The sequence below is a fragment of the Colletotrichum abscissum genome (genome assembly GCF_030869225.1).
Source record: "Colletotrichum abscissum strain IMI 504890 chromosome Unknown Scaffold_25.1, whole genome shotgun sequence".
In the NCBI taxonomy this organism is placed as follows: domain Eukaryota; kingdom Fungi; phylum Ascomycota; class Sordariomycetes; order Glomerellales; family Glomerellaceae; genus Colletotrichum; species Colletotrichum abscissum.
In genome coordinates, this window is record NW_026850154.1 from 1 (window position 1) to 12,177 (window position 12,177).

Sequence of the window (12,177 nt, forward strand, 5' to 3'; positions counted from 1 at the left end):
AAGTCCAGCAGCACCAGCTCCTCCAAGTCTTCCTCAAAGTCCTCTTCCCACTCCTCGTCCCGCAGCTCCCGCCACTCCTCCAAGGACAAGGACTCCAAGTCAAGCCGCCACCGCTCCTCGTCGCGCGTGCTTGCTTGCCTGCTTGCCTGCTAACCAACCCCCTAGGATTTTTCGGAAGTATCGTGAGTGTGGAGCCCCCCCCCCCCCCCCCCCCCCACCCCCCCCCCCCCCCCCCGGCAACAGCCTCCCTACCCCCCCCCCCCCCCCCCCCTCCCCGCGGGTTTGCTGCCCCCCTCCCCCGCAACCCCCCCCCCCCGAGTTTTTGGGAGAGCTGTGGGGGGGGGGCCCCCCCCCCCCCCCCCCCCCGAACGAGCACACCATCAATCAGCCAAGAACCTGTGCGTTTTTCCTTCCCGCTGTGGAGAAGGGGGGCCGACCAACTCAAATTCAACACGTCGTGGAAAGTTTGAGGTCCACCTCACGATAAGGCTGATTTGTTTCTCTCCCGTCGGCATTTACCCCCCCAAGGTAAGGTAGTGTTGCTAGCTCCATCCCTGGAAGAAGGGAGAGTCCCACGATCGTTGAGTTTTCCGCGATGATCGTCGGTACAGCTGTCATTTGTCTTTCCTAACGCCAAAATAACATGAGATTACTGGTTCGGTGTGGAAAATGGCTCGGGCCGAAAGATGATTTCTTCGCCCTCCCCCCCCCCCCCCCCCCCCCCCCCCTTCCCCCCCTTCTTTGACCCCCATCACTTTGACCTCCTGCTCGAACACCCCATGCCTGTGCCACCAACCAACAGAAAACTCCCAAAAGACACCACCAACACTCACAAACACCACAACAAACAAACCGCCCCACCCCCCCCCCCCCCCTCTCCGCCTTTTTCCTGATAATTGGAAACCATGTAAGTGAAGCTGCGATGGCAACATTCCAGGCCTTGGCATCAAGTCATAAGACAACCTTCCAAAGGAGCCATTCAATCATTGCAACTGCAACCATGACACAAGACCTCGAGACCGAGTGTCACCTACAATGTCAACAGCATAACCTTTCTGGAATGGTGGGAGAGCAGCCTCACTTCCCCAGATTCCCATAAACTCACCAAGATTCACAAAGGCCACCGTCATGTTGCATTCCACAAGGCTCAAACAAGAAAAGTGACGTAACACAAAAGACGTGTCTTTTCTCTTTGGATTCTATCCTGCGAAACTTCTTTGTCTGATCTGTCCTGTCTACCGGGGAATTCCAGAGTCCAATCCCCAAAAATCATCTTTCTGTCCGTCCCACTCTATCCTCTTTTTGCTAGTCTGGTTGCCCAAAGCCACCGAGGGGCAAACACCCAAAACCATTGGGAAAAAAAGAACCTCTAGTCCAAATCCCCAAATCTTTTGGTTTCTTCCTGTTGACTCCTGAAACTACCTTGCCTGCTTTGAGAACAAACACTTGCGCGAGAGAGAAATGATGGCTGACAGACGAAAGTCAAGAGGGCTGAATGGGTGCTGTGCGACCCTTGGACCACTGGGGGGTATAGTCCCGGAAGACTTTTGTCGGATCGGTAAAAGGAAAAAAAAGCAATGACACTAAGAAATCGGCACGAAGTCGCCGTAGTGTAGGCGACCATGTCGGAGCAATGATGCTGGTTCCACTGGTATCACGTCTGCCCATGGCAAATATACCGTCTGTGTGGATCAGCGATGCTCTTCATCGTAGCTGCATGACGGGACGCAGCCCGCAAGCTCAAGACTCGCCAGGTACATGCCAGACCTACCCCAAGGCAACGCAACAAAGCAAAGCCCGGGTAATGGCCACATTGATGTACGGGCTTAGTAGCAAGTGTAACCACCATCGATGATGACGTTGGAGCCAGTCATGAAGCTGGAGGCATCAGAAGCCAGGAAGACGCAGAGACCGTTAAGGTCGTCGACAGCACCAAGGCGGTCCTGGGGAGTCAGGGACTTCCAGATCTTCTTCTGGGCGTCAAGGGCAGGGACTCGGTTGAGGGCAGTGTCCATGTAGCCGGGGGAAATGCAGTTGACGCGAATGTTGTACTTGGCCCACTCAGCAGCAAGGGACTTGCCAAACTGAATGACACCAGCCTTGGAGGCGTTGTAGCAGGACTGCTCCTGGGGGTAGTTGACAATGCTGCCAGACATGGAGGCGACCAGGATGATGGAGCCAGGCTTGCCAGCCTTCATCATGGCGCGACCAACAGCCTGGGACATGAGGAAAGAACCAGTCAGGTTGATGTCGATAAGACGGCGGAACATGGCGGGGTCGTAAGTCTCGGCCTTGATGTTGGAGCTGTTCAAAAGAAGAAGTGTTAGTGGGTCTCGCTAAGCGACAAGGGGCGAATGCTCAGGTGCTATGCGTTTTGTGCACGCTGCATTATGGGGATTATGACGTACTCAGCGATACCGGCAGAGTTGACAAGAACATCAGGAGCGCCGTAGAGCTCAACCACGGAGTCGACTGCAGCGTTAATGGCAGCGCCGTCACGGACATCCACCTTAAAGAAGGTGACGGGCAAGCCAGTCTTCTGGTGCAGCTCGGCAGCAGCCTCGTCACCCAACTCCTGGTTGGCATCGAAGATGACCAGGGCCTTGGCACCAGCCTCAGCGCAGGCACGAGCCATGTAGTTACCCAGACCACGGGCACCACTGTGAACAGGAAGTTAGTCGTGATGTTGTTTGACAGCTCTTGTTTTTTTAGGGGGAAATAATCAATTGAAGCAATGATCTCGCAATTGACGACAATTGAAGGGGAGAAACGTACCCAGTGACCACAATGGTCTTGCCCATGACAGAGAGCTTCTGCATCATGGGAGGCATGGAGTCGAAGGTCTTACGGGTGAGGGGGACGACATCGTCATTCTCAGGGCCGGGAACAGGGGACTCGGTGGGAGGGCGAGAGTCGTGCTCGCGGACGGGAATGGAGAAGTGGTCGGATTGACCAGTGCCCTTAGCATCGGGAGCGTAGACAGAGACAGGAACCTCCTTCTCGCTGACAACGTCGCTCTTGAAGGCGCGAGCAGAGACGGAGAAGGGACGGGCAGCCTGGCTGCGGATGGCGACGCGGGGAGCGAAGCGGGTGGTAAGACGGAAGGCAGAGCGAGCGGCGGCCATTTTTGCGATCGATCAGGTGGTGATGAGTAGGATACGAGGTAGGGTTGTTTATGGTAGGGAGGAGGGGAAGAGTTGGTCAACGCGAGAAAGGTATTGACCGGTGATGAAGGTGCGAAGATGGAAGAGAGTCGCAGAGATTCGCAGAAGTCGAGCTTGATGGGAAGAAAAACAATGATGGAATGCGAATGTGGGTGGGAAAACAAAAGTTGGACGGACAAGCAAGTGGAAGGAAGTAGGTGTCCAAGTTGATATAGGTAGGTCCAAAGGGGGGAAAGGGAAGGTGTGGCCCGTGTAAGCTACCTAAGGTAAGGAAGGAAGGGACCGACAGTCGAGACGGTCCAAGTGAGGTAAGCTTGGGAAGGTACAGTACGGTATTCGTAGCGTAAGAAAAGGTAGCTGAAGTGGAGGTACCTTGTGTTCGCCGGCGCAGGATGATGTGAGGCAGAACGAAGAGTTGGTGGTTTATTGTGCGTGCCTCACCTTAAAACGTTGATCACCCAGCTACCTTGCCTTACGCTGAGCTGAAGTGGAGGAGAGCTGTCCGTATCGGTACCGTCACTAAGGTAGCTTCGTACCTTCCTAGTGTTGCAAGTGATGGACGTGGAGATTCTGAGCGTGGCGTGCGGCGATTGCGGAACCGTTCTAGTGCGCGCCAGGGGTCCCAGTTTAAAAAAATAAATAAAACAAATATCTAATCACTCCATCCATGAGAAATTCCTGGTGCTGGAGCTCATGTGGGCGTCGACGCGGTGAATGGCATTGTTTCGGCCAGTCGGGATGGCGATGCTGGCTGGGCGAGACGGGCAATTGGGTGACCTGGGCACACCCACTTCCAACATGACTGCGGCTCTACTCTGTTAAGAGACTGCAGATGCTGCATACAGGGGGTGTGGCCACGGGGGTTCTCTCGCTCGGGATTGGGGGCAACAAGATGCAGAGAACACCACCTCACACCACGCGCTTGGGCGACCACGAAGCGGGAAGCACCTGGATTGGCCTTGCCTGGCCAGCTCGCGGGATGAATCCGAAGGCTACAGATCCGGCGAGCGTCACCTTACGCTTGGCAGGAGACGGAAGGTTTCGAAGCATTCGAAACAGCGGCGATTGTGAGTAGGTAGGTACTCCGTCAAGCTGTATCCGCATACGAAGTACTAATTGAGGCTTGATAGAAATGGCAGGGCGATGCGACTGAAAGGGGTCCCGCCCTTTCCCAGCGTCCCTACCTGGTTCCTTGAGGCCAGTTTCCATGAGCGTGTCAGTTTCCAGGACACCTCTCAGCGTCCTAATGGCAAGAGCGGCCCCCATGGTGACCCTAGCAAGGTGTTTGTTTGGCAATCTGGCCGTACTTTTGCACCGAACGGCAGCACCAATACCTTTGGGTTCAGCATCCCATGGAAATCTGGTGTGGACGGGAGTGTGGTGTGGAAGCTGGGATGGTCGACGCTAGCAATGAGGTGTGGAGTGCAGCTTGCAGGCCTGGTGGGTGGCGGCTACTCCGTCCTGCACCTTGCCCGGCTTCCTGTCCGTCAAGCCATCCGGGATGTCTTAGCGTGGAGGACCCCCATGTGAATCCACTCTACCGTAAAATGGGGCCAAGTTGAGAGATCCTGGATATCTACTGTAGCGTTTGAAAAGGTGCAAATACGTCACCGCTGCTTGTTTGACCCGCCGCACGTCCGCCGCCTCACACCCGCCGCCACAACTCAAAGAGCAGACGAGACGAAAGATCAGAATTGGTTGAGTCTGTCGAGCTCATTAGCTTGCTCATGGTCCCTGAGTCTTGACAATGAGGCTATCAACATACTGCATGAATGTCGGGTCACGGTGACAGCGCATCCGACTGCACCTTGCCGGTCCGATGGGTCTAGATGGGATGAAAGTCGCCGCTGTTGTTATCTTTGCGACCAAAGGCAAGCGAAAAAAAAAGAGAGGATGCCAAAGCTTAAGTCCAAGTCGCTTTGCCGTTGCTTATTGTGTGTACTGAAGATAAGGCTATGATACCAAGGTCACCAGCACCGCAAGCGCATTCCGTAAGTTTAGGTATGGAGGGGAACTGCGTCTCGGGCGTCATTTCCTAGGCCATGGTGTTGGAAGATTTAGAACAACGACATGTCGCGCTGCAACAATTATATGGGGACCCTGCTTGGTGACAGCAACTCTCCGACTGAGCCGACAGTGCTGAAAATTGCTCTCTTCGTCTTGTCATCTCATATGGGAATTGGTTCCCAAGCCATGCCCTCTGTCAGGTATTGTGTGTCGGATGCCGATTCTTACAGAGTTGTGTCCCCGTATTCGATGGTCGATGAGCCCCCCTCCATTATTTCAGTCTCATCCGGACGAGTCTCCAACATCTGTCAGCTTCAGTCGTCAACTCTGTAGGCTGACCGGTGCACTTTTGCATCATAACCATTGTCTACATGTCAGAAGGACCCACAACGGCCACTTTTAGCTGTAACTCCACAGATAATGACGGGCTTTGCGGACCCCTATTTCTTACGGATCTGAGTTGATGCAGCAGGTGTGACGATTCAGGATTACTCCAGTCTGCCAAACTCTCCATTTTCCCGCCTAACAACGGTACCAACGGCGCGAAAGCTACGCAACGGCTTAGGTGGCAAATACTCGTGTGTCGATCACTGCTTCGCTTGTCCTAAGGACTTTGTTCTGACTAGCCTGCGGGAATGAACTGACGCTATGATGCTGACAATGGAGGTTGAGTCGCTCCAGATCGTTTCTGAGAGCATGTTCTTGAGTCTTTGGGCTGGAAAAGAGACTTGCGCTGCAACCTGCCTCTATCTCGAAGAGCATGACGTTGCGTTGCCGCCTTCTAATCGTTTAGACAGCTCGCCATCCAGCTTAATTCCGGCAACGAGCTCAGACCAACAAAGTGTTCCCTGATGATTGAAGCTATGTGTCGGGTCGCAACTTCGGTGCGGGCCGAGTTTCTCAGCCAGTTGGCTTTGAATAAATGTTCTCCATACTCGTAGTCGTAGAGGCTCGTCGTTCGAAGGCGCCACAATGACTTGCTTCGCGACTCGGTGCAGTGTCATGCAGGAACGACAATTGGCTCGACCCCCAGCCTGTAGTCTCATGAGCGCGTGTCTGAGATGCAATGCAAGCTTGCAAAGGTCTCAGATGTTGTCCGCCTCCGATCTCGCTCCGCACGAAGGCTTCTTGGTTTTGATGAGCGTGTCTTTGAATGCCTGGACCGTGTCCACGAAGCTAGCGACGCAAGACTGCGGAATGGCTGTAAGTCAATGGTCAGCTGAATCGAAAAAAATTGATCATATCATGGCGTCTGGGGAACCTGGGGATGCGCGCATGTACAATCTCGTTTTCCGTCATCTTTGATCTTCCTGCCAAGCGTCAATTGTTCCTCTACCCCGTTCAGAGTTTTGCAAGCTGGCAAACGGACTAGATTGTCACTCCCAAGTGCATAAAAAGGTAGAGGTATGCGTTGCAAGTTTGTCGCAAATCTGACCTGTATATATAGATGGCCGGCCTTTGGGGTATACACAGCAGCGACGGTGCGAGACGTCGATTTGCCCGTTCAAGAGCCAGTTCTCGAGCCTGGTGAGAGCCCAACCGCTTGCCCATGTCTGAGTTGACAGTTAATCTGTATCCTTGTGGACTGGCAAGACTAGGAATCCGTATCTCGGTTTCGACTCTAAAGTATTGTTCCCAAACTAAACGGCGCGTCTCATCCATACAGCGAAAAACGTGGGACAGAGCAGTATCTGGTGTTGCTAGGGTGTCTGCGGCAGGGGTAGCTCTGGTAGTCTTCCCTTAGATTTGGCATTCTCGAATAGCGCCCTCACCGTCGTGTTCCGCTTGTGCCCCGGCCGACTAACAGGGAAGCTTTGGCATTCTGGCACATTGGTTCTCAAGAGCCTCCAGGGCGGTCTGAGTATAGCCCAAAGGCTCGTCTGTGCGCCGGATACCGTCCCGTCACCGTCAGGAACCACTATTGCCTTGGGGCTGTTGGGTGCCAGACGCTGTGCTGCTGGTCTAAATTTGGTGCGAGTGCTCCATTCTTCCTGGAAGCTACAATCGTCTCAGCGTAGTCGGCCGGCGCCGGTAGCAAGGGTTGACAGCAGAAGATCCCTAACTGAGGCTGCATCCCAGCCTCGGGCGATTTCCCACCTGTGTCGTGATGTGCTTCGTACTGAAGCGGCTGTGGGGTTTGATATTGGATTTTCTATTATTGCTTCGTTCTCCGTAAGTTCTCCTTAAAGGTGCCAAGATGACCGTGGGAAATGGACGTTGCGCCGTCAGGCAGTAGATGCTTGTAGGTACCGTTGTTGGTTCGCCCTGTGTAGCTTGATTCGTCACTGGCCAATCTTCCCGATGGTTGGTTTTCTGTGGTGGTTTGCTGTCACGGAGCTGCTGACGAGGGCGTGTTAGCGTTCCATACTAAGCTACCAACAGGGGCAATGTGGTTCTAGCTGGCATATTAAGACAGAGCGCCGCGGATCCTGTTCCTGTGCCGTCCCGGCAAGGCGGGAGGAACAGTCTAGGCTCTCTAGAGTATCGGTAGACTAGTGGTGGACGTAGAGAAAGGGGAGGTTCTCATCGTGGGAATGTTTGGGGGACGTGGGCGGGAAAAGGAGTTAGCTGCGCCTCGCCGAAGCCCTCTCTGGTACCATGTCACCATGTCTCTGCCAGGCATATTAGAGAGGATCTCGGGGAAGGAGCTAAGCTCTGGAAGTGGCATGCTGTGACTGGGGTGTCTCATCAAAAAAATTGGTCAGATGATGGACAAGATTTTCAAGGAGCTGGGCATCCGTAACCCGTAGGTCGGCTCGGTTCAAGCATCCCTGGAAAGAGCGAGGAGGGCAAGTGCAGACAGGTCCGAAGTAGCTCTCACTTTCTTTTCTCAAAGACGGAACTGAAAGCGTGCAATGACTGTCGCCTGCCGGGGCACTGATACGAGTTGAGCAAGAGTCGTGGGGGGTTCGTTTGCCAAAAAGGAAGCAACGCCTGAGTTACCTAATAAGCACCTTGGCGGTTCAGGTTGAGGAGGGAAGCCACGTAAAAGTCGAAAGCACTTGCTACCCTAATGTTTCCCAGCATTTTCCCTTTCGGCTTTCTGTCCTCTCTTTTTCAGACCTCAGAAATGCCACTTGAATTTTGTCCATTTTTTTCGAATGCATCAGAAAGGATTCGTTTGTGTTGATGAGTTTCCATACCATCTGGATTCGACTACAAACGGGGCGCGACGATCATGCCGGCAGTAACACGGGTCGTCCCTTTCACAAGGGCCAAGCGCCTGGAGTCCCGACGGGAGTCTGGAGCTCAAGTGTGGACTCGCAGCTTTCACGATCCGCAGCCGCCAAACCGCTGGCCACTTTTTTTCACGATGCCGCCCCTAAAAGGCTCCATTCCGCCCCGAAACGGCAATGGTCCATTTGTAACGTGCACCCAAGCCAAAAACCTTAACCAACGTCTGCCGAAAACATGGGGTGGAAGCACAGGCCACTCACTTTGGTTTCTCTCCCGTCTTCTTCCCGATATTCGATCAAGTTTGTTGTGCTTCGAGATGCTCGGCCACTCGATAACCATAAGCTTCAATATCGACATGACTGAGATCAAGGATACCATCAAGGCCAAGACATACCGCCACAGTTTTAGCTCGCCTCTTTGCCTCGGGCCTGTTCTTGTGGCTCCTCTGCTACGAGTAAGGCACCACAGCTTCGAGACACACAAATATGTATAATCGAGGAAGCGCATCTCGAGGGGAGAGGTCTCGAACCTCGGATACGAATACACAGATGTCGGTAAACACGGTGTGTCTATCAAAAGAACCCTGTTCACCGTATCCCCAGACCCGACAGGCTTGCCACGCGGCTATCAGTCGTGATGCAGGGCGCCACGCATGAACCGTCGACAACCTTAGGTTCGTCAAGCGCCGTTGACTTCTGGGATAGGGACAGTGTGTCCGTCGTTGTCGAAACCCCGTCCGCAAATTTCCATTACTTTCATGGAGGTTTCCATCGCTGCAGGACGGTCTTGCGAGCACGAGCACGTACGAGGCTCTGTCGCAAAGTCGATCCGTTCTGCAGGGATTGAGATGACACCTCTTCCGCATAAAAGCTCCGATCGACCCAAACTAGAATGACAAGTGACAAGTCATCCAGAGAAGCACATGAAGAGCCGATATTGGTATTCGCTCACGTTGTTGCATTCGCCTGGTAGGCTAGTCGTTATTGCCATGCAGCTCTGCAACCTACCCTCACCGGTTGTCCGCCGCTATGCTTGTCTCGCTGCGGGACAGACAGTGAATGCGTGGCAAGCAATCCAGACAGCTTCTCGATAGCAATTGCACCTAAAAATCATACTTGGCCACAATCATCCCTCTACCTGCTGGCATCATATTGTGCTGGCACCACAGCCCGTAAAGCCTTAATAACATTAGGATTTCAAATTGGCAACTCCAGCAATGCGTTCTTTCTGTCCCCATCCCCAGCTAGAGTGGCAGGGAATGCCACAAGAAACCGATCATGAGCAATCTCAAGTTGTTCAGAACTTCAGGTAGCAGCCCGCGGACCAGGGCGTTGAGACGGCGAATGAATACTCCTGATTGATCTCAATGACATTTAGCAAGCGTCTTACTTGAATCCTCGATACCCGCCGCGTCCCGGTCGTACCCTTCTCATTGACCTTGTGGTTCTGTCTTGGGCCAGAACAGGGCATCTGAGGCGCTGAATTACTAGGCGAGAAGCACCTTTTTCGCCAGTCATCTGACTGACTGCTTGCTACCCTCTACTTCCAAGGTATACACAAAGATTCCGGTATCAGATCAGGACAGGCTCACGAATCGTCACCATGCCAAACGAAGCGTACGGATCTAAAAGTCGCAAGTAGTCGTGGCGGGCCGGGGAGGGGGGGGGGGGGGGTTGCAGACCGACGGATATCTCAAGTTGCGCCGAACAGAAGACGGTGAAGTTTTCTGTCTTTCCCAGTTACATCCCACGCCCGTCCCCCACACCGACGGCGACTTGCCCACGCCCGTCCCCCTGCTATATTTACATTAGGACGAAAAAAAAAAATCTCGAAACAATCACACGACGGAGAGAGACCTTCTCGAAGCCTGCGCAAACCCAGGGCTTCCCCGTCTCCACCCATGCATGGCTGGGGATATCCCCGTGTCCACTCCGGGGGCCGCTTCCGTGGGGGGGGAGCAGCCTAATCCATTCCCGTCGCAGGTTTCCGCAACCTCACCGCCAGCATCTTTCGAAAATTCTGTCATTTCCATCAGTTGGAGGTTCCGTTGTCTTCCCGCATCCTTCTGAATGACTCTTGTAGGGAGCTTTTCACTGCAACACATTAGATGCAAAGCATGGGGCTTCCCAGCGCAGCCGGGGAGCCTTGACCCCTGCGTTCCGGGCGGTCAGTACTCCGTAAAGAAACTTGAATCATGGTATGTATGATGGTGCAGGTGTAAACGTAGGTGATTGTGTATTACCAAAACACGTGACTCTCGGTGAGCCACTGGAGTAGTTGATACCATCACGACATGAGCAAAAGCTTTAAACCACTACTCAAATTAACAACAGGAAGTAAAAAGAGTTCACCCCTCCCGGTGCTGAACTGGGGGCTACATCTCTTGGTGCTCATGCTGGGAAATTCATTTCTGGGTGCTCAAGCTGGGATTCGAACTCGGGTACTCTCGCTAAGCCTGTCGTCGAGTAGGCTGGTTGGCGTGTATAATTGATTGTCGACCGTTAACCACTCCACCACCCAGCCAGTTTGACCTGACCCGTCGACCTAGACGGGCGCCTGCTGGCTGGTGACGGGAATGGGATTGAGGGGGGGTATATACCCTTCTTCCCTCCAGGTCGTGGCCATAAACAGTGTGGGACGGGAAGGTACGGCCGAGCCTCCACGGTATACAGTTACGTGGGTTGCGTATACCGTATAATCAGTTCGTATTTTCCTTCCAATGAGGTGCCAAGCCTCTAGACTCTCGAGAATAATAAAACCGAGGCTTCTTCCTGCCTCCCCAGTCTTCCCAGCCTTGGGCTTATGTATATCATGCTGTAATGCCTAGGGAGCGATCCCGGGGATCGGCCTAAGACTACTATACGGATAGCTTGTTGCAAGACGACGTGTCTCTCAATGTCAACCAATCCAGTAGCTTACACGCAGGATCTGCTCAAACCGATACTTTGCTTTCATCTGTGTCAATCGGCACATGGCAACGGACGTCGTTCTTTTCTCTAAGAAGGTATCGACGGCGAGCTAGAGGAAAGTGGAATACAGCTCTTTACCGAACTCCATCATCTTTTGAGTAGCTTGCTTTTTCTTTTTTTTGTATAATAGGTTCGTATAGGTCGAGTCTGGTATGATATATCGTCTATGTACTCTTGATCTCTTGCCGGAGCTTGGTCGGGCCAGAAGGCGGGCGACCTTTAGAGCTTAGAGCTTAAACCTTTCCAGGTGCACTCGGACAAGGTCTTCATCTTTCGACAACGATCTAGTGGCCGCCTTTTTTGGTTCGACGGGATGTCGAGACCGAATCGTTCTGCAGAAACGAATAGCAAGAACTCGACAAAGCACGGTACAATCAGGGCCAAGGTTGAGATTGATTGACGTTCGATACATTGTTCGGATCTCACTTGAAGGGAGACGGGAAGCAATGTGCCGCGGAGTACGACCATACACCGAGGCTCCTTGCATCTAGTGCGTTCGCCTCGTCATAACGAGTCGAGTATAGGGAAAATAAAGGGCGAGGACCTGGCCGTGAAAAAAGATCCAATGTCCCCACTGTCAGTGAACCCAGATTAGGTCCTCCCTATCTTGTGCCTGCTCTATGTGAAGCTCTACCTTCTCCTAGCTGTTATTGAAGAAGTACGGGCTCAGATATTTCCCTAGCCCCTTTCTGCAGTCTTCTATCTACAATCTTTTCCCGACTCTTAATGGCACCCCATGCCTTATGCCAGTCTTACCGAGGAGAACGCTCACGACCGCGTCCGCAGCGTGAAATTCCCACTCGACATGCAAAACATTCTTATCTTGTCATCTTTTTATCAAGGCATTACCCGAAATGGGT

The 12,177-nt window shown here is 53.2% G+C and overlaps 3 protein-coding genes across 3 annotated transcripts; 1 reads left to right on the top strand and 2 right to left on the bottom strand.

Moving 5' to 3' along the window:
* Nucleotides 1-1,369: 1,369 nt before the first annotated feature.
* On the bottom strand, nucleotides 1,370-1,668 carry CABS01_09948 (uncharacterized protein; the record flags this gene model as incomplete). The annotated part of the gene is made up of 2 exons (XM_060543304.1): nucleotides 1,370-1,491; nucleotides 1,539-1,668. The coding sequence occupies 2 exons, from the start codon at nucleotides 1,666-1,668 to the stop codon at nucleotides 1,370-1,372; spliced, it is 252 nt and encodes an 83-aa protein (XP_060399485.1).
* A 158-nt stretch (nucleotides 1,669-1,826) lies between these two features.
* CABS01_09949 (short-chain dehydrogenase) lies at nucleotides 1,827-3,125 on the bottom strand (the record flags this gene model as incomplete). The annotated part of the gene is made up of 3 exons (XM_060543305.1): nucleotides 1,827-2,304; nucleotides 2,409-2,660; nucleotides 2,776-3,125. 3 exons carry the CDS (start codon nucleotides 3,123-3,125, stop codon nucleotides 1,827-1,829), a joined length of 1,080 nt encoding a protein of 359 aa, XP_060399486.1.
* Nucleotides 3,126-3,996: 871 nt separating this feature from the next.
* Nucleotides 3,997-4,694, top strand: CABS01_09950 (uncharacterized protein; the record flags this gene model as incomplete). Its single annotated transcript, XM_060543306.1, has 2 exons — nucleotides 3,997-4,235; nucleotides 4,295-4,694. The coding sequence occupies 2 exons, from the start codon at nucleotides 3,997-3,999 to the stop codon at nucleotides 4,692-4,694; spliced, it is 639 nt and encodes a 212-aa protein (XP_060399487.1).
* Between the last annotated feature and the right edge of the window lie 7,483 nt (nucleotides 4,695-12,177).